Raw genomic sequence first — 22,611 nt, forward strand, 5'->3', positions numbered from 1 at the left:
AACTAAGTAATATAGGCCTAAGTAGTTTGCTGCTGTGCTCAGAATATTCCCGGTGGGAAAATGTAGGCAACTCCGCCCCTGCACACACAGGTTTGAATTATGGTCCTATCAGCCAACAAGGTTTAAGCCCCTTAATGCGCGCCGTACCTCCAGAGACACGCTGTAATAGTCATTGAAATGTAACTACCGTAGCACTACAATACCATGACACAACACAGGCCCTTTAGTAATGCACCACGACTTGGTCATTACCATACTGGTAACAACAAATGTATAAAGCCGCGTCTTAAGGGGTTAAGCCAAATATCTTACACAGCAATTGAAAGTTGTGATGATCTGATTTTAAAATTTTACTCATTAAAGTACAACAGTTAAAACACTTAGCCTGATAATACATCAGGCAGATGTTCTTTACAGAAATTTGAATTGGACAAAGTAGACATCAGATCATGAAACAGAAATCATATGTGTACTAAGAATTCTCTCCTGTGCCATTCTGGCTTGCACAGCTTGAGGTGTTGACAGACTGCTTTCCAGTGTTCTCGGTGGTTGAGTGCGTAGACAAACTGTGAGCTGTATTTCTGAAGCAGGGTGTTGCAGCACGGGATCTCCCTTTCGAGGTCGTCACAGGCGTTCTTCATACTTTTGGCTATTTCACCCTTTGGAAAAAGAGGTTAAAACGCGTTATTTCTTGTGCAATACACCATTTCTGCATTTTAAAAAATGTTGAGACACCTGACCAAAAATGTGTGAAAAAATACATGAATAGCCTACATGAAACATCATCATGATATTGTATTGACTTAAGCTCGGTAACGCTTTAGAATAAGGTTCTTCTAAACGTTTATAGTCACTAGTAAGCAGGTAGTAATACCCTTACAAGTGCCCAATAACATGCTTATTAACTTTATCTTCATCTTCATAAGCTGCTTATTATGTGTTTATAGTGGTTTATTTTTTTTTTGTCTTATTATTTAAATCGGTACACATATCCATCTTGATATGCTGACTAATACTAGATATATGGAGGCATCGCGAAAAAAAACCCTAAACTTTCAAGATGACTGCCATGTGTACCGATTTTCATGCTTTTACTCAAAGAAAGTTACTCATCAGATGTTAACAATGTTAATAAGCATGTTAAGAAGGTAAAAATAAGCATGTTATTGGGCACTTGTAAGGGTATTACTACTGCTTACTAGTGACTATAAACGCTTATTAGAAGAACCTTATTCTAAAGCATTACCTAAAGCTCTTAGTAGGAAAAAAAACTATCATAGACCTACATTGCTTTAAAGCACTACTCTGTTTTGCTTGATGTTTGACAACATGTTTCACTAATATCATGCATCAAGACTTGCTATACTGCAATTAATTGTGTGAGTCTTTCGCTGCTTGAGAGCTCATGCTTACCCTGGTTGGCTCTTCTCCTTCGAAATCTTTCTTCACTCTTTTTAGAATTCTTTTACAGCCTTCACAGCAGTTCTCGTGAGGTTTAGGTTTGGGTTTGGGTCCAGGTTTGGGCTTGGGTCCAGGGTGAGGCTTGGGTTTAGGTTTGGGTCCTGGATGAGGTTTGGGTCCTGGATGAGGTTTGGGTTTAGGTTTGGGTCGAGGGTGAGGCTTGGGTTTAGGTTTGGGTCGAGGGTGAGGCTTGGGTTTAGGTTTGGGTCGAGGGTGAGGCTTGGGTTTAGGCTTCGGCTTGGGTTTAGGCTTTGGCTTGGGTTTAGGCTTCGGCTTGGGTTTAGGCTTTGGCTTTGGTTTCTTATTGCTATGTCTATGTTTATGCGTATCTGTAGAAGTGTATGTCTGCCTTGATCTTGACTTGGCTAACAGCCTTGTTCTTGGTTCAGATGACTGTTCCAGACTAGATGGGGGCAATAAGTCTCTTAGGCCAGGCGGTGGGTCTTCATTCTGATGAAATAAAATGAAAAGAGCAAGATAACACATATTGAAGCTTACTTAGAAGACAGTAAAATAGAATAAAAGTAGCTATTATGTCTAGATATCATCTCTGAAAGTGGAATTACAAACATGCAGTGTACAGTAGGTGCATCCAGAATAAATTGATTACTTTGTGACTCAAGGTCATTTGAGGTAAATCCTCCTAGGTCTGTGTATTTTATTCAGGAAATAAAGTCAAATGATCCCTTGATAGACAGGTTTATCTCAACATAAAGCCGCCGTCCAGAAGAAACCTTGTACTGCACTGTATCTCCACTATTTAATATATATATATATATCTCTATCTATATATATATCTCTATCTATATATATCTATATATATATATATCTATATATATATATCTATATATAGCTATATATATATTTTTGTTCTTTATTGATTTCAAAATATAAATCAGTACTATTGGTCAGTCTCCAAGAGTACTAGGCTATATGTGTATGATATTTTTTTAATAACCAACTTTAATGTTGAAATGATAATTTATTCAGAAAATAGTGATTTAGACATTAGTAAAAAACAATGAAAAGTGGAGATAACAAGGTTTCTGTCTGACAGTGATGATAATCTGGCTAGACAATGAACTTGCTTTCTTGAATGCCCTTCAATGCTTCTACATCTTCTCACTTGATCTACGTGTATTTCTGCGCCTACAGGAAGAGTCCCAAGCTTCATGACTCCTTGGTTCATCACACGAGGCTCTGCAGGTACAGAGTCCTCTGGTGCAGCAGGGGTTAAATACACCTTGGCAGACAAACTCCCAATCACACCTACAAAAAAAACAAACAAGCAAAAGATTTTACTTTTTATGTCATATATGTAAGCAACTCTTACATTAGGGATAATGGACTAAACAGTGCCATTTTGTAATAACTACTCAACATTTATTTTGCATTAAGTAAACTCTTGGTTTTGTATTTGCATAAAGATAACATCTGGAAATTAAATACAGATATGACGAGAACAAATGCCAGGCTGATGAATAGCAGACAACATAGAGGTAATTTACCAACACGTGTCAAAATGTTTCAAAATTATTTAGCGATTTGGTGAAAAACAGCCTTGCAATTTGTATCAAATGACAAAGGAAATGTGTTTGTGTATACATAGTTTTATTTTAATCCCTATTTTCAAGATGCAATAAATTTGAGCAATATATTTGATCATAAACCTGAGCTAAATTAAAGAACTGAATATCCATTGACAATTTAGGCAGTTAATTATTTATAAGCACACCAGTGACAAAACAGGTGTGGCTAAACAGATTGTGGAAAATTGCGGCACCCTGAACAGACCAGGTCATATCGCTTTCAGGGGGTGTCAAGAAGCCTTCTCTCACTTTGCGAAGCGTGCCCTCACTTTATTAAGTCACATGCTCTTCTAAATAAAGTGTTTGCACATTTACCTAAATTGTGCACTCATTTTACTAAATAAAAAGCATGCACTCTGGTATGCAGCCAGGCCCATGTTATTGATGGGTTTTTTTTGTTTATAAACACAGTGTTGTGAGGAGGGGCAAGACACTGGCAGCCAACCACGTGAGCTAATTGTTTGACCCACAGCAGTTTCCAACAATCAGAGATTGAGCTGTGCGCAGCTAGTTTCGCGCAGTCAGGAGAAAACTAAATTTAGAACCCATGTTATATAGGCATACCTTGTGTGCACAATTCAATAAAGCGTGTCCACGTTCGCAAAACATACTAATGTCATTTTTTAATGAAAAGAACAAAAAATCATGATTGCTCAATAATGTCAGCACATTTTAGAAATCGTGGCCACGCTTTAGTAAACTGTGCTCAAGAGATACAAAATGTGGGAATGACTTAACAGCAGAGAGCGCAGTTTTAGTAATTCAAGCCCACGATTAAGGTAAAGCTGTAAACACTCTGTTTACATGTACGCAGGTTTTAATAAATCGAGGGCACTCTTTAGAAAGTGGGCTCTCGTTTCATTGACACCTTCTATTATTTGTTGCATCCTTTACCCTTTAGACTAGGCTCTGTAGGAAACAGTAAAAAGGCAAAATGTTTAAAGTAACCAGACTTCTAGACACAACAGTCTGCCTTGCAAAGATTTCTGCTCAGATGTGTAGGCCATAGTCAAGTCTACCTTTGGCAAAATACTGCAAGTCTTGTCAGGTCAGATTGACCACAGGATGTCATTGGGGTGGGTCTTACCTGAGCATGCCGACCACAGAAACAGAGTCAAAGCAAAAGGCATGGTCCTTGACACGGAGGAAAAAGATGGGTGAAGGAACCTATTCAAGTTGGGTAGCCTACTGTAGAGCAGTCTGTCAGTCTGTACGGATGAGCAAAACACATCACAGTAAGTGTGTGGTCGGCTAATTGCTGACTTATTCTCAAGCAACATTGCTAAATCAGCTACACTGAGTGTTGACATGGAACATGTGAGAAACGAACATATAAGCAGTTTGACAACAATTTGTGTGTGGTCAGACACTGTTATTTGTGTGTGTGTGCATGCACATATTTGAGTGTGTTCGTGTGTGCATTGGGGTGGTTAACAGAGGGAATTTTGAGTCATGCAATAGTCTCAAGTATGTCAAGTAGGCCCCTGCCGTGGCCTAACGGTAGGGCACTGGGTTACTACACCGGCAACCCGGGTTTGATTCTGGCGCGCGTCATTTGCCAATCCTCCCCCGTCTCTCTCTCTCACTCCTTTCCTGTCACCATCTCCAACTGTCCTATCAAAATAAAGGCAAAAAAGCCTTTAAAAAAAGAAAAAGTATTTTTTTGACTCTGAAGAAGACGCAGGTGCGTCGAAATGTCAGTCACTTTGTGTGCCAAAAAATAAAAAACCTCGAATAGTATGTTGTGTGCTCCGGTCATCCCTGGGGCTAGTCTCTGAGAATTAGCCCAGTCTTTCTTCAAAAGAAAAAGTATGTCAAGTGGGTATTGAAAAGGAAGATAGTAGGCAACATGACCTTGTGTCTCTTTAGACCAGGGGTGGGGAACCTACGTATGTCTTGAGGGCCGTTTGCGGCCCTTGAGGCCATTTTATCCAGCCCCCGATGTCATTTGAATGTTATGCAGCTTCACATGAAATATGACATATTTTCTAAAGCAATCTTAGAAAATACACTTGCAATACAATTTATATTCAGGGGACCTAGAGAATGTGGGGTCTGTTTTAAAGGTAGCTGCCTTCAATATAGTAGGCCTAAAGTGCTGGGGGAAATCCTGTTTTGTGTTCATAGTACGGCCCTCGGAGGACTTGTACGGTACTCGGATGAATTTGAAGTGGCCCCTTGAATGAAAAAGGTTCCCCACCCCTGCTTTAGACTTCAGGCATGCACTACGTTATCTGGACTTGTTATACCGTACGAAAAGTGCTGAAAGGTCAAAAGACAACATCCCCTCTGAGTTATAGGCACAGTCACTACCATTGTCCAACACTGTAATGCGAATGACCTTTTTGTGGGTACTACCTGTACATTTCTGTTTAAGTCCAGTAATACATACAGTATGCGCAGCACATTACAACAAAATGCATACTGTGAATACATTAATTCTGACTATTGGGATTGGAGCTGCCGGATCAGAGGATCTACAGTTCATACTGCGGTCTGTACTAAATTAGCGCAATAAAACAGAAGGCATTCTTGAAATAATAAACAGAGAGGCAGGCTGAGTCACTGTCTGATCGGTATGCAGTGCCTGCGCTGTGTTCTGATAGCAGTCAGAGCAGTCTTGAGGATTGGGACCTGTCCCGGTGACCAAGCAGATAGACAGCACAGCACAGCTCAGCTCAGCACAGCACAGCACAGCACAGCACAGCACAGCACAGCACAGCACAGCACAGCACAGCACAGCACAGCACAGCACAGCACAGCACAGCACAGCACAGCACAGCACAGCACAGCAAGGGCTGGACCGGTCACAGGGAATACAGGGCATTTGTCCGGTGGACTGATGACCATTTTGGCCTGCCATTCCTCTTGTAATTCTATCAGTCCTCATGCCACTACATCAATCCTCTCAGAGTCATATTTGAATATTAATTTTGGCTGTGGTGGTCAAAATAACTCATTGAAAATCTTGTCCCAGGCTTCATTCTTTGACTCTTTCAATACTTGGTGGACCAGTCTTGGCTGAAAATGCTTGGCCAGATTTTTTGTTGTTGCCCAGACCAATCCTGATCAGGGCCGGTTCTGGCTTATTTGGTGCCCTAGGCGAGTTTGAGTTCTGGCGCCCCCCCCCCCTTTTGAAAGAAAAAAAAATCTTTCTTATACCTCACAGAACACAAGACTAATATCCTTAGTAAGCTTAATTAAATAGCATCAAGAACAATAACCGTTTTTCATCAAATGGATTTGTGGTTCTTTTTGACAGGCGACCAACACATCAGATTGAGTCGCATGAAAGTAGCTTCACTGTGTGGTGTGTTGGATGTGATGGTGGTGGGGCCCCCAACCCCAGATGAGAGGGAGGTTATCAATGTGTTTGAATTGTAACGTGGAATTGAAATGCCAGGAGAGTGATACAGTACATTTGCATGTAAAATGCATGTGTAGACAATAAGCCTACCAAGGAGGTCTGCATTGATCTACACTATCTACAGCATCACAAAGCATGGCAGCATAACAATTTTAATAAGCTACACATTTGTGCTGTCTTCCAAACCAATTTCATTTCTGGACTGGAAATAGTGGTGCATTTGTGAGTAGGAGAATGAGAAGGGGGCTATCTATGTGTTTGGAGGGACAGGGTGAGAGAAAGGGAGAAGAGCTGTCACGCTATTGAATTTCATAATATACAAAATATAGTAAATAGCCTCACTTGTCTGCTGTGCATGGTTCTGTTACATGATTAATGTAGGCTATGTCATTCTGGTCTGGAAATTAAATTTTTTTTAAGCTTACAACAAGCAGGTAATTCATGTGGATGGAAGGAGATATGGCAGCTAAAATTGTTTTAAACATTGCACCAGTCTTACTTTACATTGCTTGTCAACCTAAGCAAGTATTATGATATCAGGTGGGTGTTAGTGAGTAGTGAGTAGGCTACTAACAGCTACTTTACTGGATTTCATTGCTTGGCATACTTGGCTAATGTTAGCATGCTAACTAGCGATTTCTCTGATCAAAAACAAAGCTCTTTTTCTCTCTAATTCCAAATAGTAACCTCATAACTATTAGGCTTTCCATAATCACAAACGGTTGCTGATTAAATCACATAGTTCCAAAACACCCTCTGAAACTCCTGCATCATGCAATGAGTGGTTTAATGAGAACATAATAATCTCCACAGCAGAGCAGCACTAATGTTTGCGCTTGCCCCCTCTGTCTCTCGAGTGAGTCTCCAAATTCAAAATAGACCGCAGGCTGTCACTCGTCCCGCCCCCTTTCTCAGAACTGTCTGTTTACAGACTTCCCAGAGACAGTTGGAAGAGATATTACTATTGGCTGAGGGGCGCTTTGCCGTGAGGAGCGCTTTCGCCACTCTTTGTTGATTGCGACTTCATAAAAAAAACTTCATATCGCAAAATTACGCATAGGAGAGCGCCATTTCGGCGCTCCTTCTTCACATGGCGCTCTAGGCGACCGCCTAGCCGGCCTATATGCTAAAAACCGGCCCTGATCCTGATAACAGCACGGGACCGGCCAGAACAGGTGGACCTCTCAGCACCACACCACACTGCCCTGTGCTTTCTGATTGCCACTGGAACAGACCTAGTCCCTGCTCAGGGAAGAAGGGCTTCAGAGCTTCAGGCCTCCGCCATATGGCCAAGGATGTACTTGAGGACATTGACCATATCAAGTGTGTGTGTGCTGCTATGACTGTCAAACTAGGGAAATATTTTAGCATGTTTAAGTACGGTGTGTGTGTGTGTGTGTGTGTGTGCGTGCGTGCGTGCGTGCGTGCGTGCGTGAGTGAGTGAGTGAGTGAGTGAGTGAGTGAGTGAGTGAGTGAGTGAGTGAGTGAGTGAGTGAGTGACAGTTTGTGCCAAAACTTCAGATGGAGAGGCAAAGATGTGGCACACCATGCCACAGCCCACAGGAACACAAGTCATGCATTTCTCACCAGCCACACGTCCCTGGCCGTTGTTGACAGCGGTTATGGCTAACACTAAAAAAGATGACTCGTTGACATGGGCCATTCAAAGTCTTCAGTTTCCTCATGCAACCATCTGATGCTCATGAAAGTCAGAATCAACTACTGAACGAATGAGCCAATATCAGGTAAAATTGGATGTACGTATCCTGACACATTTCAAACTTTAGGTGCATCTTTTCAGATTTTCACATACGCAAAGATTCAGTAGGATATCTAAAGGAGTCTTAGTACATGAGGCCCCTGGACTGTACACTGAATGGTTGCTGAGTTCATGCCAGAAGCGTTACAGACAGTGCAGATAGTAGTAGTAAACCATGAGTAATAGTGAAACGTCAAGGCCTTTTTGTAGAAGCGATTTTGTGTCTGAGCAAGAGGAAATGCTGTGTTCCCTATTCAGAACAGACACAGACACTGACACAGACTCTAATGGAATTGCCCCTGAGGTATATCCTCTCTTTCGCATTAGCCATCAAGCGCTCCCATACTCTGTCACAGTCAAAGAGGGGGCAGACACAAACACCAAATGAATTGTCCTGTTGTATTCCCTCTCTATCACATCAGCTATTACAGTGAGATGCATCGCGCGAGCACACTTTTTCTGGCTGGGCCCAGGGCAAAATCATCTGAAATGCCCCCCCAGTCAATACATTCAACTTGATGAGGACCCAATTATGGGCCCCTCATCTCGCTGGGCCTGGGACAACTGACACCTTTGTCAGCTTCCTTGATTGTCACGATGAGAGCTCCTGGCAGTTTGGGCCAGAACAGGAGCAAAAGAGGAAGCATTGCCCTTATTACGGCAAGAGACTGGCTGGGGACGAGGATAGAGAAGCGAAGCGAAGGCCAGCAGGGACTGACGAGTCTGTGCTCTGATGTGGCGGCTTCTTATGGCTCCGGCGGGCGGCGGCACGACTAGTGGACACCCAGCGAATACCCATTACCCTCCCAGAGAGAGAGAGAGAGAGAGAGAGAGAGAGAAAGAGAGGAAGAGAGATAGATGGGCATGTCACGCCACACTGCACCCATCCCTCACTTTCACCTCCAGGCCCCCTCCCCAGACTCAGACAAAGGGGTATGACTGCTCCTGTCCAACAGGCCCTGCTGGCTTTTGACTTCCCTGTAAAAAGTGCTACTTTGGAACAACCAAGAAATGAAAGCATTTTGTTGCATGTCTTGTGTTTAGCTAACTTCGTCATTTTGAGTATTTAATAATAGTCACAAAACTTTTGTGATATTTATGTAATATTATCATTGCATTTAACTATTCAACTGTTCCATTACATTACAATTCCATTACATTGCAATTATATAAAAAAATGCACAACATGTAATTTATATTAATACATTACAGGCTATTTCAACATGTTACACCAATGCAAACCCATCCCAACTGCTTGTTGACTTTCTCTGGGTTGTTCTAAGCCAGCAAACTGTACAGACACACATTTCATAACAATGTGCAGTCAGGGTTGACTATTGACTTTTACACCGCCGTATGGATTGGCCACGGCCATGCATGCTACTCTGTTAGGAGACCAATGAGCTGGCTTATAATCAGCAGTATGGACAGGCTCGTTGGAGCAAAGCAATCAGACCTGAATATCGACTCTTTCATAGTGTAATACATTAATAAAATAACCTCATTATTATAGGATGGATTTGTGTTGGTCTAGACTAGACTAGAGCTTGGAATTGCAATAGTATACAGTTAGGGCCATAAATATTTGGACATCTGCACAATTTTCATCTTTTTGGTGCTGTACACCATCCCAATGGATTTGAAATGAAACAAACGAGATGTACATTAACAGCAGACTTTTAGCTTTAATATGGGGGTGTTTGCGTCCAAATCGAGTGAACTGTGAAGGAATTATGACATTTTCTATCAGTGCCACCCCTTTTTTAAGGGACCAAAAGTAATTGGACAGTCTAGTATTTATACATCAAACTTTCAATTTTTAATTATTTGGTTGCACATACTTTCCAGTCAGTTACAACCTGTAATTTGCAATCCATAGACATCAATAGACACTGGGTTTTATCCCTGGTGATGCTATATTGAGCTCTATTGCAACAGTCTTCAGTTCCTGCTTATTCTTAGGGTAGGCCTATTTCCCCTTCAGTTAGTTTTACCAGCAGCAAGTGAAATGCTTGCTCAACCGTACTCAGGTGAGGTGATTGACTGGGCCATTGAATTATATTCCACTTTTTTGGGGGTAGAAATGGCTTAGTGGCTTTCAGATGAAGCTTTGGGTCATTGTACATCTGCACTGTGAAGCATTGTCCAATGAGTTCAGAACCATTAGTTTCAATATGACATTATAATATAGCCTGAAAATCTTCAGAATTCATCCTGTGGCTTTTGTCGGTAGTCCTCATCATCAATAAATACAAGGGGAAAATAGTATTGACAGATATGCATGCCCACACCATGACACTACCACCATCATGATTCACTGATTGGGTGGTATGCTTTGAATCATGAGCAGTTCCTTCCCTTCTCTATACTCCTTTCTTCCCATTACCCTTGTACAAGATGATTTTTGTCTCCTCTGTCCATAGGATGTAGCTCAAGACCTATACAGTCTTTTTAAGACGTTGTTTGGCAAAGCCAAATCTGGTATTGCTATTTCTGATGCAATCAATAATTTACATCTTTTAGTGAACCCTCTGTATTTCCTATGGTGAAGTGTTCCTGAATGTTCTTGATCTTTTTCTTGATTGTTGCCTTGGACATGTATCCACCGTTCACCTGGACACTGTTCTACATCTGGCCAACTGTTGGGAGATGGGGTTTTGTTCACCAGATACAGAATATTGTCTGTCATCCACAGCAATTGTCTTCCATGTCTGCCAGGTAATTTGGTGTTGCTCTGGTATTTCTTTTTTCCAACATTCTGAACTCTTGAATTAATCATATTCAATGTTTCCCCATCTCTCAAATGGGTTTGTTTTGATTTTTTTTCAACCTTATGATGGCTTGCATCACTGATGGTGACAGGTGGACTTTGGATCTCATGGACATTCTGTAAAAATATATGGAAATGCAAATGGAACACTTCAAATGAGCTCTAAGACCTTGTATTGACATGTTGGTGATGGTGTAGTAAGGGAATAACACACATCTGACTGGAAAATAGCTGAGAAGCCTACTGTCCAATTACTTTTGATCCCTTGAAAAGTGGGCAACACAGACAAAAAACGTTGCTATTTCATTCCTGTTAATGCGATATGGATGTTAACACCTTCACATTAACGCTAAGAGTCTACAGTTAATGCACAGCTTGTTTGTTTTATTTCAAATCCATTGTGGTGGGGTATAGGGTGGAAAAGGATGATAATTGTGCTGCTGTCCAAATATTTCTGGCCCTAACTGTATAATAGAAATACAAATCCATAGAAATAAAGTGAATAAAAAACAATGTCAGGCCTACTGTCCTGATGGCAGGGGTAACAAATGTTGGTTGCCTTCCTGGTTGCATGTTTATGATTAACAAAGGTACATTTAAATTCATATAGTGGCTCCTGTTTGCCACTGTAGTCACCGCACAGCATACGGTACAGTGCACACAATCGAAATTCAATTTTTGCTTTTAACCTATTTCATACGTGCGCACAGGGACAGCTCGATAGTCACCACAGGGAGCAATGTGTGGGTTACAAGTCATGACACCAGGCACCCGGAGATGACACAAGGGTGAAAGTAGACAGGTGCGCACAGGTGAAAATTTACAGCTGGTGTGCAGTTTTAAAGTTAGGTCTTCTGTTTCAGTACAAAACACATACAAACCACAACTACAAACCACACTACAAACACAAAACACATACAAACACACATTTGAGACAAGTGTCCTCCTATGAAGAGACACCCGGAATAGTCATGCAGTCTTGTAGATATGTAGTGCACATGTTTATTTAGTTTGTTTGCAGGTGGTGGTGGGGGGTAGCGGTAAGAAACAAAAACTACTTTCACCCCTGGAGATGACACCATGGTCAGGGAACCTCACTCACAGAGGAGCACAACAGCCCCTTCACACACTTGCCAATGATGGGATTATGATTCTTTGGCAACAGGTGAAGGTCATCCCAAGGTCCCATACAGTACATTAGACCTTGTGTTATTTTCACCACCCTAATGAAAACGACAATATCTCTTAATTAGGGGCAGTCATGGATAAGCGGTTAGGGCGTCAGACTTATGCCCAAAGGTTGTCGGTTCGACTCCCGACCCGCCAGGCGTAATTAATCAGTGCTCTCCCCCATCCTCCTCCATGACTGAGGTACCGTGAGCATAGTACTGTCCCGCCGCACTGCTCCCTTGGGGTGCCATTGAGGGCTGCCCCCTGGCACCGGTGAGGCATGAATGCAATTTCGTTGTGTGCAGTGTGCGATGTTCACTTGTGTGCTGTGGAGTGCTGTGTCACAATGACAATGGGAGTTGGAGTTTTGCAATGGGGCTTTCTTTCACTTTCAAATTAATTACTGGTCTTTATGAAAAGTATTAATATCAGTATATAAACGATAACAAGTGTTGTATGCAGACAAGTGAAATGTATCCACATGGGCTAAATGTGTACACAATGATATCATCAGCCAAGATGTTCAAGCAGTGAAAGCAATACATTCAAAATAAATGTGTTGAGTAACTCATGGTTCAATAAATAAGACTTTATTTTGTGCATACAGTATATACAGTGTCACTGTGCCACTTAAGTTGTGGAGTCAGAAACAAACACTTCCCACCACACCCACACCCCCTTTCACTGCACGTCAGGTAAAGAGACAGTCTGTCAAGTGGAATAACATAGAAAAACAATGAGCACATTGCAAATAAATACTGTGAAAAGCTGACAGAAAGTTTTCTTTAAAAAAAATGAAATTCTATAGCAGTTTATTGACTTTCAATAGGTGGGTAGTTTCATGTTGTGTTATAAACATTCATTACAACAGACACGTAACACAAACCTCCAAAGACAAGAAGCCATGGGGTTACTATAAAACAGGTCGTGTTAGTTCGTTGGCATGACACAGCATTGGATGAGTTCAAACTTTTGGATCACACTTTATGGTTTAGCTTCGCATCTGAAGAGAGAGAGATTTTTTTGTCATAATATATTGTCGCTGTCCACCAGAAACCTCATACAGTAGGTCTATGTAGGCCTATCTCCACTATTTCTTATTATCATTTCATATTCATTCTTTATTCATTATAAAATATAAATCAGTGCTACTGGTCAGTCTCCATTAGTAGATGTGCATGATAAACTATTTAATAAACAACTTCAATGTTGCAATGATTGCTTATTTAGAAAATAGGCATTTATAAATCAATAAGTAAAAAACATGAAAAGTGGAGATACAAGGTTTCTGCCTGACAGCGACGATATGCAGTGAATCTGCTGAATCTACATTCAGTCGAGGCAAGAGTCTTTCAGGACGGGAATGTTCGGGCAGTGAAAGTTCTATAGAATTCTGGGCGCCATACAATACAATTTGGAATTTTAGAATCTTGCATTGTTATAGAACACATTCTTTTTATAGAATGTTCAAAAACCCACACTCTTAAAGGTTAACAGCTGCTATGGTAAGTACAGTAACTTCTGTCTAAGGCTAATGAGTCATTCGCGTACGTTCCTCTCTGCCAACTTCAGACAAAGACATCAGAAGTGATGAGAGGTTTGCAGCATGCTACACGTGTCTACACAGCTGGATATTGGAGCACCAAAACCGCACCAGCGGTCACATTTCAAAGTGTTGCCTCATCTACCTTAACTGCTTTTAAACATTTCTCATATATCTTATGTTATCTTGTGCTTTTGCACTGCAAGAGCCTTCGATTTTTGTCAAGAGAACCATTTTTGTTGTTTACTGTCTATTGTATCCACCTCCCCTGTCCCTCTCTGCCAACCCCATTTTGTTCTTTGAAAACATCCCACCTCGGGAAATTAAATTAGTTCCCATGATATGTCTGCGATCTTTTTTTTCTTGCACTCTCATTTGCCTCTAGTTTAGTTCTGCCACATGGAATGTTCGTGGGGCTACACTTGCTTAAGTGTCGGCGAGAGCGCTGGGACAAAACAAATGGGTTGAAAACACCTCCATGTGCTTCACTGTCGACTCCTCAACTTGCTCAGCACGGCTGCGAGGCTCATCAACGTTGCACGTTTGAACGCTCCCTTATGGCTCAAGTCGAACTGATTGAGCTCGTAAGATAATTACGATGTCCTTGATAATCTGGCTCCGGTGTATTGGACTAATCAGGAGTGCAGGGAGAGGGACCTGCAACGTGCACGGATTGTGATTTCTCAGGAGGGAGCAGGAGAGTGTGTGTGTGTGTGTGTGTGTGTTCGGTGGGGGGGGGGATGGGGGGGGGGGCTCGGTATCTGCTGCAGAGAAGTCGAGCATAAAAAAGACCAAAAAAAGAGAAACCGTATAGACTGCTGCGTCTGATATTAAGGCTCTGTCTGTCTTTTACAGCATTCCGCTTTCGTTCTTCCACAGGAGGTTGAGGTGCCCAGTGTCAAGGCTAGAGGGCGCTACAGGGCTAGAGGGTGCCAGGAAACGATGTGTTTGCTCTGTGTTGTGGGGCATGTGCTATTTATGTGGGTGTGGTGTGGCACTGGCACACGCAGGCCTTTAAAAAGAGGCATCCTAAAAACAGCCCCCCTCTCCCCATCTCCACTCCACCCCCACCCCTCCTGTCTGCCGGTGAACAATAGAGATGGACAGCTAGACAGAGAGCACTCGCCAACACACAATAGAGATCAATAATCATCTTCCCGCTGTGGACCTTGTTGAAGAGCATACACACAAAAACACACACACACAAACACACACACAAACGCAAGGATTTTTTTTCCTCGCACAAAAAAAGTAACAAGCACTCTAACCAACATAAAACAATGCTCTGGCTAACATTTACTGTAGCAGCTCAAGGGACCCACAGAGCCCGTTTAGACTCCAGTTACTTCACAAGTTACCCCCCATCTCCACCATCTCCCACCCCTCCCTCCCCATCACCCATACAGTATGCTGCTAAAACCAGGGCCTCATAACCAGGTCTCTAAATTAACTTTTTTTTGGTCACCAGCCAAAACGCCTAGTAGATGACAATCTTACTAGCCAAAAACACACTCACTAATGGGTCAAAGTGGCTAGTATGTTGATCAGCCAAACTTACATTTCACCAGCATTTGGCTAATTGGCTAGTGTTAATTTAATTTAGAGCCCTGCTCATAACGGACTAGCAGACACACTTTACTGTGGAAGTTAAGACACTGAAGAAGATCTGCTTCATGAAGCCACACCATTAAAGCCTGAGAACCGAGAAATCTCTCTGCCTCTTTCTCTTTTTCTCATTCTAGCTCATGTCGGTCACTGTCTTCTACCTGTTTCCTCAGCCTATCTCAGTCTATGTCCTTGTTGTCTCAGATGTCTTTCATATGTCCTCCAGGACATCGCAGGGCACGAAGCCTTGTTTCTTCCCACTGATGACGCGGATGAAGCCGCTTTGCTCGTCTTCACTGCTCACACACACCTGAGGAGAACAACACAGGCAGTCAAATGCTGGACCTATTTTCAATTCTTACATTCATAATTTAGTTTGAAAGTTGGGTTGCGCATCCACAAAACAATAATCCAGGGGTCAGACAAAGGCAGTAGACAGTGTAATGAAGTGGTCTGCACACTGGGAATGAGCTCCAAAAACATAAACTTTATTTCTTTACACAAATATACGTTGCCGTTTGTATAAAGAAATAAAGTTTATAGTTTTGGAGCTCATTCCCAGTGTCCAAACCACTTCATCACATTCATAATTTACCCAGGTTTTACATGCTACTTGTTTATTGTCTATTATGTTATTATATTGTGTAATAACACTGTCAATTAATTGCCCATGACTAATTTGTCTGTCAAAGAGACAATAAAGGCTTATCTTATACCTTAAATAAATATCTTGTACCCCGCGCCAAATGCCCCCAATAACGCTGGCCCTTAGTGTGTGTGTGCATGTGTGTGTGTGTGTGTGTGTGTGTGTGTGTGTGTGTGTGTGTGTGTGTGTGTGTGTGTGTGTGTGTGTGTGTGTGTGTGTGTGTGTGCGAGTGTATGATGTAATATTCAAGCTACAGCGCAATAAAGAGCTACATTCAGTGTTTGCCTTCATAAATAACTAACAGATGAAGATAATAGTAACAGGATATGTGGGGAACACATGCATGAAACTGCCAAACTTCACTGTTGCATAAGGACTGAGGTTTGTTTATCTAATCAATTATTCATTTACATTCATTTATTATGAATTCACTTTTTACGTGTGTGTGTGTGTGTGTGTGTGTGTGCATGTGTGTGTGTGTGTGTGTGTGTGTGTGCATGTGTGTGTGTGTGTGTGTGTGTGTGTGTGTGTGTGTGTGTGTGCATGTGTGTGTGTGTGTGTGTACAGTACTGTACTGTAAGTGTGTGTGTGCCTGCATGCATGTGTGATTTTTGTGAGCGCATGCACATGATTCTACACACCTGTCCCTCCTTGAGAGTGATCTGTCCTTGTTCTTTGCAGCCGATGAACGTGCGCGTACACCTGAACACTTGATCCCCTGCCCTCACCTGCTGCGCAAAGGACGCTGGGAAGTATCCTATCCGGTCTTCAATCACACCCTGCCAGTCAAAGCATAAAAGTTTAATCCTTTAATTTGGTGCAACATCCATCCGTCGCCTCTTGCTCTGACATACTGATGGATTGGGTTAAAGCTTCAGAGCGCTACAATCAAATAAAAAATGGACAAGACTCGTTTCATTTTTGACAAACAACCATGCGTCAACACTCTAACGGATCTTTAAAATGAGACGTTAAATGAGAGCAGACAGCTTTAAGACACAAGTCAAGAGAGCTCTTAAATATTCTAGGGACTGTTGAGAAGAATCAGAAGTTCTTTACCTTCCACCAATCGTCGTTGGAGTCGTCTGACAGCACAATCCTGTCCCCAGGCCTGCAAGACCAGAGGAAAGAGTATATATTTGGGCCTGGCTTCGAATCCGGCCTAGGTTATTTCCCAACTCTACCCAATCTCTCTCTTCCCATACTTTCCTGTCACATCTTCACAGTACTATCACTGTCCAATAAAGGCACAAAAGCATCTTAAATATATACAGTATAAAAAAGGAAAAGAAACGATGAAAGAGGAAAGACTGTCTAAAAAACAAGTAGTGATTAATGTGATCAGGGGGAATACAACAGTAGACTGATTTCAGACTGTCCAATTTCAGCCTGAGGAAATGTACTCTCCGTTAAATGCTCCTGGATAAGCTTTATAGGATTATAATTAATCAGAGACGTTCTTAATGCAATTAGAATAGAGAATCTTTGAATTAATGAACTGTGGTCATATTAGGAGTTGCACTGATAGAAGGGGGTGGGGGGGTGGGTCAGTGTCTCTGCATGTGTGTTGTATTTTTCCCTCAAGAAAGCAAAAGCAGTTGCAACTCAAAATTTTACAAAAACAGAGTCTATGTGAAATGAAAAGCACACTTGTGCCTTCGAGCTGTAAACGGTTCACCATGAGATAATTAAAAAAACAATAATTGAAAGGAAAAAACATAATGAATTGCCAGTTTTGTGAACCTTAGTTTCGTTGTAATTGTTACTGTCAGTTTCTGTCTGCACTTTATGTTTATAGCACCACGTATTGAGAGGAGACTGTCTGCTCGAGCTCTGTGTCGTAGAGGGATTGAATTGGAAATGAAGCAGTGACGATTGTAGTGTCATTTGGGAGATCCACAGTCTTATTCTTATACTGACAGCCCTCTCATATGCTGCGCACACAGACCAAAGCGTACCTGAGGTCCAGGTCGTCGGCATCTTGGGGAACGAATCTGTACAAGGCCACGTAGGTGTTGAGTTGCAGCAGGTCCTTACTCTGGCCCGACCTCACCTGTAAAACACACACACGCACACACGCACGCACGCACGCACGCACGCACGCACACACACACGCACGCATGCACACACACGCACGCACGCACGCACGCACGCACGCACACACAAACACACACACACACACACACACACACACACACACACACACACACACACACACACACACACACACACACACACACACACACACACACACACACACACACACACACATTACATTACATTTAGTTCTTATTCTGAGGGACTTGGGTGTACACAGAGCATTTTACATTGTTAATTCAACACTTAGTGACTTAAATGTAACAATTCCTCCTAGTTGGTCCTATTCTCTGAAGTGTTGACTGAATAAAACAGCATGGGGGTTAGATGCCTTGGTCAAGGGAAGGGAACGGGAGTGGGTGAGGGAGTTCAACCATGGACAAGGGTGCAGGAAAACATTGGTTACTCACTCCCCCACACACATTCTTTCCAAACCCAAGACCAACTCCCTAACCAGTATACTAGGCCACAGCTACACAGACTGTTATTCAGCCTAAGTGACACTGGAAAAATGTTCCGTTTTTCAAATGTTCAAAGAAGCGACTGTATATAAGCATTTCCAGATTTGTAAAGCATTTCCCTCAGTTTTGAGGAGGTTCTTGAATTCAAAATGACTTTGCGTATACAGTAGGTCCTTTGAGCTGCATGTGTGCTTGCTTTTGGTGAGTTTTAGGCATCAAATACCCAATGACATTAGTGCTATCTGTGGAAGATTCCTTTTTCCTTGAGAGGATTTGAATATTTTTCCATTGCGTATCCGTGTTCAAGTTGGCTGGTTCGCTGCTTTCTGAGAAATCACCCAAATGGTTCACTGGAGTTTTTTTTGTTGTCTTGAGATTAGGCTGATCTGCATGCGTGGGAGGAAACATCTTTTGTTTCTCTCGGCACAGCAGCCTTTTTTAGAGGAGAGAATCAAAGCCAAGGCAGCCGTTATATTTGAGAAATGACATTAAAGAATGACTTGCATTTCCAAAATTCATTAAAAACTAAATCAAATACACTGCCAGTGTTTCCCTCCATACTGCTTGTCTTTGCTGCGTCCTTGAGTCCACGTGAGAAGGACGGGGGCACTTCATGGTCCAGCTTTTTGAGATTACTCGGGCAATGAAAACCAGGCCACAAAATATGCACAAAAAACAGTCCCCTCCTCCACATGTCTTTCCATTGAAGACAACACAACCCCGCGATTTGTCGTTTTATATAGAATTATACGGGTCAACCAATCACAGGGACCGCATCATGGGTCTCTGGCTACAAATCGTGTGCGGTGACTGCAATTCACCAGGGCCTAAACACTAAAGCGCCGGCTCTCTAAACCCATCTGCAGAACTTAAAAGCCCATTTGTCTGCAGGGCGTGGAGCACACATAGAAAATCTCCCAACAAGAGAACAAAAAAAAAACAAAACCCAACAAATAGAGTAGGCCTTGACAAACGTATCACAAGGACAAGATGTGCGTTTGGGAAGCAGACGTCCATGGTAATTGCTGTGATAAGGAACCACGGAGCGAGGACCATGCAGGAGGATGGACGACCTCACCTCGCTCCAATCTCCATCCCGCCACCGTTCTTTGTTTTGTTTGTTCCTCTGATTCTAAACGCAAAAAAGGAGCGTGTGCAAGGATATCTGTTTTTTTTTGGGGGGGGGGGGGGGGGGCATGTTTTATCCCTCTGCTCATTACCCTGTTCCAGCCACTGCCAACGTCTCCCAGGCAGGGGGGCAGGCAGGCAGACATGCAGGCAGGCAGGCAGGGAGGGAGGCAGGGAGGCAGGCAGGCAGGTAGGCAGGCAGGCAAGGCAGGCAGACAGGCCGGCAGGCAGGTCTGTTTAATGGCGCTGGCCGTCAGCGCAGATGAATGGCCTCCACACAGACCATGCTATGCACCACCAGATAAGGGGAAGCATGGAGCGAGCACTCGTCACTGCAGGAAGAGAGGCTTTTTGTTTTGTGTGTGTGTGTGAATGTGAATGTGTTTTTGTGTGCGTGTGTGTGTGTGTGTGTGTGTGTGTGTGTGTGTGTGTGTGTGTGTGTGTGTGTGTGTGTGTGTGTGAGAGAGAGAGAGAGAGAGAGAGAGAGAGAGAGAGAGAGAGAGAGAGAGACAGAGAGAGAGAGAGAGAGAGAGAGAGAGAGAGAAGCAAAACTGGTAGATACAAAGAGAGAACAAATAGGAGTCTTTGTTTACAAAGATAGAGGCTTGCGCTATAAGAATTATAAACTAGAAATGTATTAGATCTACCATGAGGTTTATCTACAAGTGTGGTTTTCTGTTAGTGTACTGTCAGTAATCCTAAAATATTTAACTGCAGCAATAGCATTACACCTCTATCTCGGCGTAAATTAAAAAAGTAGTCCCAGTAAAGAAATATTTAGTACTTTTTATACAAAGTAGTGAAATGTCTCAGAGGCTGTGAAACTTTCATTCTGTGATGCCATATACGTATGATGTCTCAGATGAGAAAAACTACAGAGGAGACCACAGAGGAATTCATATTTGTATGCACCACAAGTGGAGCAGGAGTATGTCAGCCTTTTTTTGGGAGAGTTGATGGGGGGGGACGTGATCTCAAGCGCTGGGAAACTCAGGATATGTGGACTTTCGCCAAGTCTTGGATCACCAATGGACATGCAATAGACAACCTGGCACAGCATCAGTTCTCAGAGTCACGTGAAACTTAAGAGTGGAGTAGAGTAGAGCAGAGTACAACTTGCCTACTTGGCCATCTAAAAAAAATACAGAAAAAAAGATATACTGACCCAGGACCAACTTAAGGCAGCCAGAAGTTCTGGGCCTCGATATTATTATTAATAATAAATATGAAGTATCCTCAAATGGCTTCTTGACCATGTTGTGCCCTCCTAACCACCATCCTACCCCATACCCACGTCCTTGCTAAAGTCCCACTGAAGTAGGGCTGCACGATATCAGAAAAAATATATATCGATATTCGATAACAGCATGCAATACCTCGATAACGATATTTAAACGATATTTAGAAATTTAGCCGAGTGTTTTTCTTGTCACTAATTTGTTGGTCTGTGTGGGGGGCGTGGCTTTGGTCATGGCAGGCTTCTTACGCATTTGTTGATATTCAGCTAGTGATTGGACTGCACAGAAATGTTTTGCTTCCTTTTTCGTCATTTTTGCGATATGCATATTGCCACTCGCGATTTCGATGCATTTTTGATATATTGTGCAGCCCTACACTGAAGGAAACTAAAGATGAGTGAAGATGCAGATGTCTTTTTCCGTCATAAACTAAACGTCTGGGTACTGTGGTTTTATGTAGACGATTACAATATTTCACGGAGACTCTAAAATGCATTAACAAGAACGCTTCCTAAGCATTTTATTTCACCCTCAAGTTAACAGCACTCAAGCTAACTACACTATAATTCATATCATTGGAGATGGTAGACCCCAAACCCCGGAGGAACAGCTATGCCACTAATAACTAAACAGTCTTGACATGGCCTACACCAGCGGTCCCCAAACCTATTCTCCTCGGACCCCCTTTTGGACCAAGTAATATCTTCCATGACCCCCTGGGGGCCCAACCCCCAGTTTGGGAATCACTGATCTACAAAATGTTCACATACAGTGCCCTCCATAATTATTGGCACCCCTGGTTGAGATGTGTTTTTTAGCTTCCAATTATTTTATTTTTTTTCTAAATAATATGGGACCTTAATGGAAAAAAAGAGAAAAATCCAACCTTCAATACAAGTGCATTTATTCAGTGGGGAAAAATCCCACATAAAGAAATAATTATTTGACATCAAATAATGTGTGTCACAATTATTAGCACCCCTGGTATTAATATTTTGTACAACCCCCTTTTGCCAACAAAACAGCACCTAATCTTCTCCTATAATGTTTCACAAGATGGGAAAAGACATAAAGAGGGATCTTCAGCCATTCCTCTTTGCAGAATCTCTCTAAATCATCCAGAGACCTGGGTCCTCTCCTCTGTACTCTCCTCTTCAGCTCACCCCACAGGTTCTCAATGGGGTTGAGGTCTGGGGACTGAGATGGCCATGGGAGGAGCTTGATTTTGTGTCTGGTGAACCATTTCTGTGTAGATTTGGCCATATGTTTAGGGTCATTGTCTTGCTGAAAGACCCAGTGACGACCCATCTTCAGCTTTCGGGCAGAGGGCAACAGATTTTGATTTAAAACGTCCTGGTATTTCAAAGCATTCATGATGCCATGCACCCTAACAAGTTTCCCAGGGCCTTTGGAAGCGAAACAGCCCCACAGCATCACTGACCCACCCCCATACTTCACAGTGGGTATGAGGTGCTTTTCAGCATGCACATCTTTCGTGGTACGCCAGACCCACTTAGAGTGTTTTTTGCCAAAAAGCTCAATCTTGGTCTCATCTGACCAAAGCACACGGTCACAGTTGAAGCCCCAATACCGCTTGGCGAACTCCAGACGCTTGCGTTTATGATTGTGAGTGAGGAAAGGTTTTCTCCGTGCATGCCTCCCAAACAGCTTGTTGGCGTGTAGACAGCGCCTGATGGTTGATTTGGAGACTTTGTGACCCCAGGATGCTACCATTTGTTGTAATTCTGTAACAGTGAGCTTTGGAGATCTTTTGATT

General features: G+C 42.5%; 2 protein-coding genes across 2 annotated transcripts in view; both read right to left on the bottom strand.

Annotated features, from left to right (window-relative positions):
* Window positions 1–337: 337 nt before the first annotated feature.
* Window positions 338–4,251, bottom strand: LOC134470119 (circumsporozoite protein-like). Its single transcript, XM_063224139.1, has 4 exons — window positions 4,138–4,251; window positions 2,588–2,730; window positions 1,414–1,911; window positions 338–659 (listed from the first exon to the last, which is right to left on the bottom strand). The coding sequence occupies exons 1-4, from the start codon at window positions 4,178–4,180 to the stop codon at window positions 462–464; spliced, it is 882 nt and encodes a 293-aa protein (XP_063080209.1). The 5' UTR covers window positions 4,181–4,251; the 3' UTR covers window positions 338–461.
* Window positions 4,252–15,073: 10,822 nt separating this feature from the next.
* Window positions 15,074–22,611, bottom strand: part of stac (SH3 and cysteine rich domain) — a 51,050-nt gene continuing 43,512 nt past the window's right edge. Inside the window, exons 8-11 of the mRNA XM_063184150.1 lie at window positions 17,869–17,963; window positions 16,970–17,021; window positions 16,552–16,689; window positions 15,074–15,574 (exon numbers count right to left, since the gene is read on the bottom strand). Of these exons, the coding sequence (XP_063040220.1) occupies window positions 15,476–15,574; window positions 16,552–16,689; window positions 16,970–17,021; window positions 17,869–17,963 (384 nt within the window). The 3' untranslated portion in view covers window positions 15,074–15,475. The remainder of the gene's footprint in view (window positions 15,575–16,551; window positions 16,690–16,969; window positions 17,022–17,868; window positions 17,964–22,611) is intronic.

This window comes from Engraulis encrasicolus, chromosome 19 (assembly GCF_034702125.1).
Source record: "Engraulis encrasicolus isolate BLACKSEA-1 chromosome 19, IST_EnEncr_1.0, whole genome shotgun sequence".
Lineage (NCBI taxonomy): Eukaryota > Metazoa > Chordata > Actinopteri > Clupeiformes > Engraulidae > Engraulis > Engraulis encrasicolus.

What these genes read in the sequence shown, in the direction of transcription:
- LOC134470119 (XM_063224139.1), bottom strand. Translation starts at nt 4,180, where the DNA reads ATGCCTTTTGCTTTGACTCTGTTTCTGTGGTCGGCATGCTCAG. An exon ending in TCTGTGGTCGGCATGCTCAG is followed by an intron (nt 2,731 to 4,137) that starts GTAAGACCCACC and finishes TTTTTTTTGTAG; the next exon opens with GTGTGATTGGGAGTTTGTCT. An exon ending in AAGGAGAAGAGCCAACCAGG is followed by an intron (nt 660 to 1,413) that starts GTAAGCATGAGC and finishes CTTTTTCCAAAG; the next exon opens with GGTGAAATAGCCAAAAGTAT.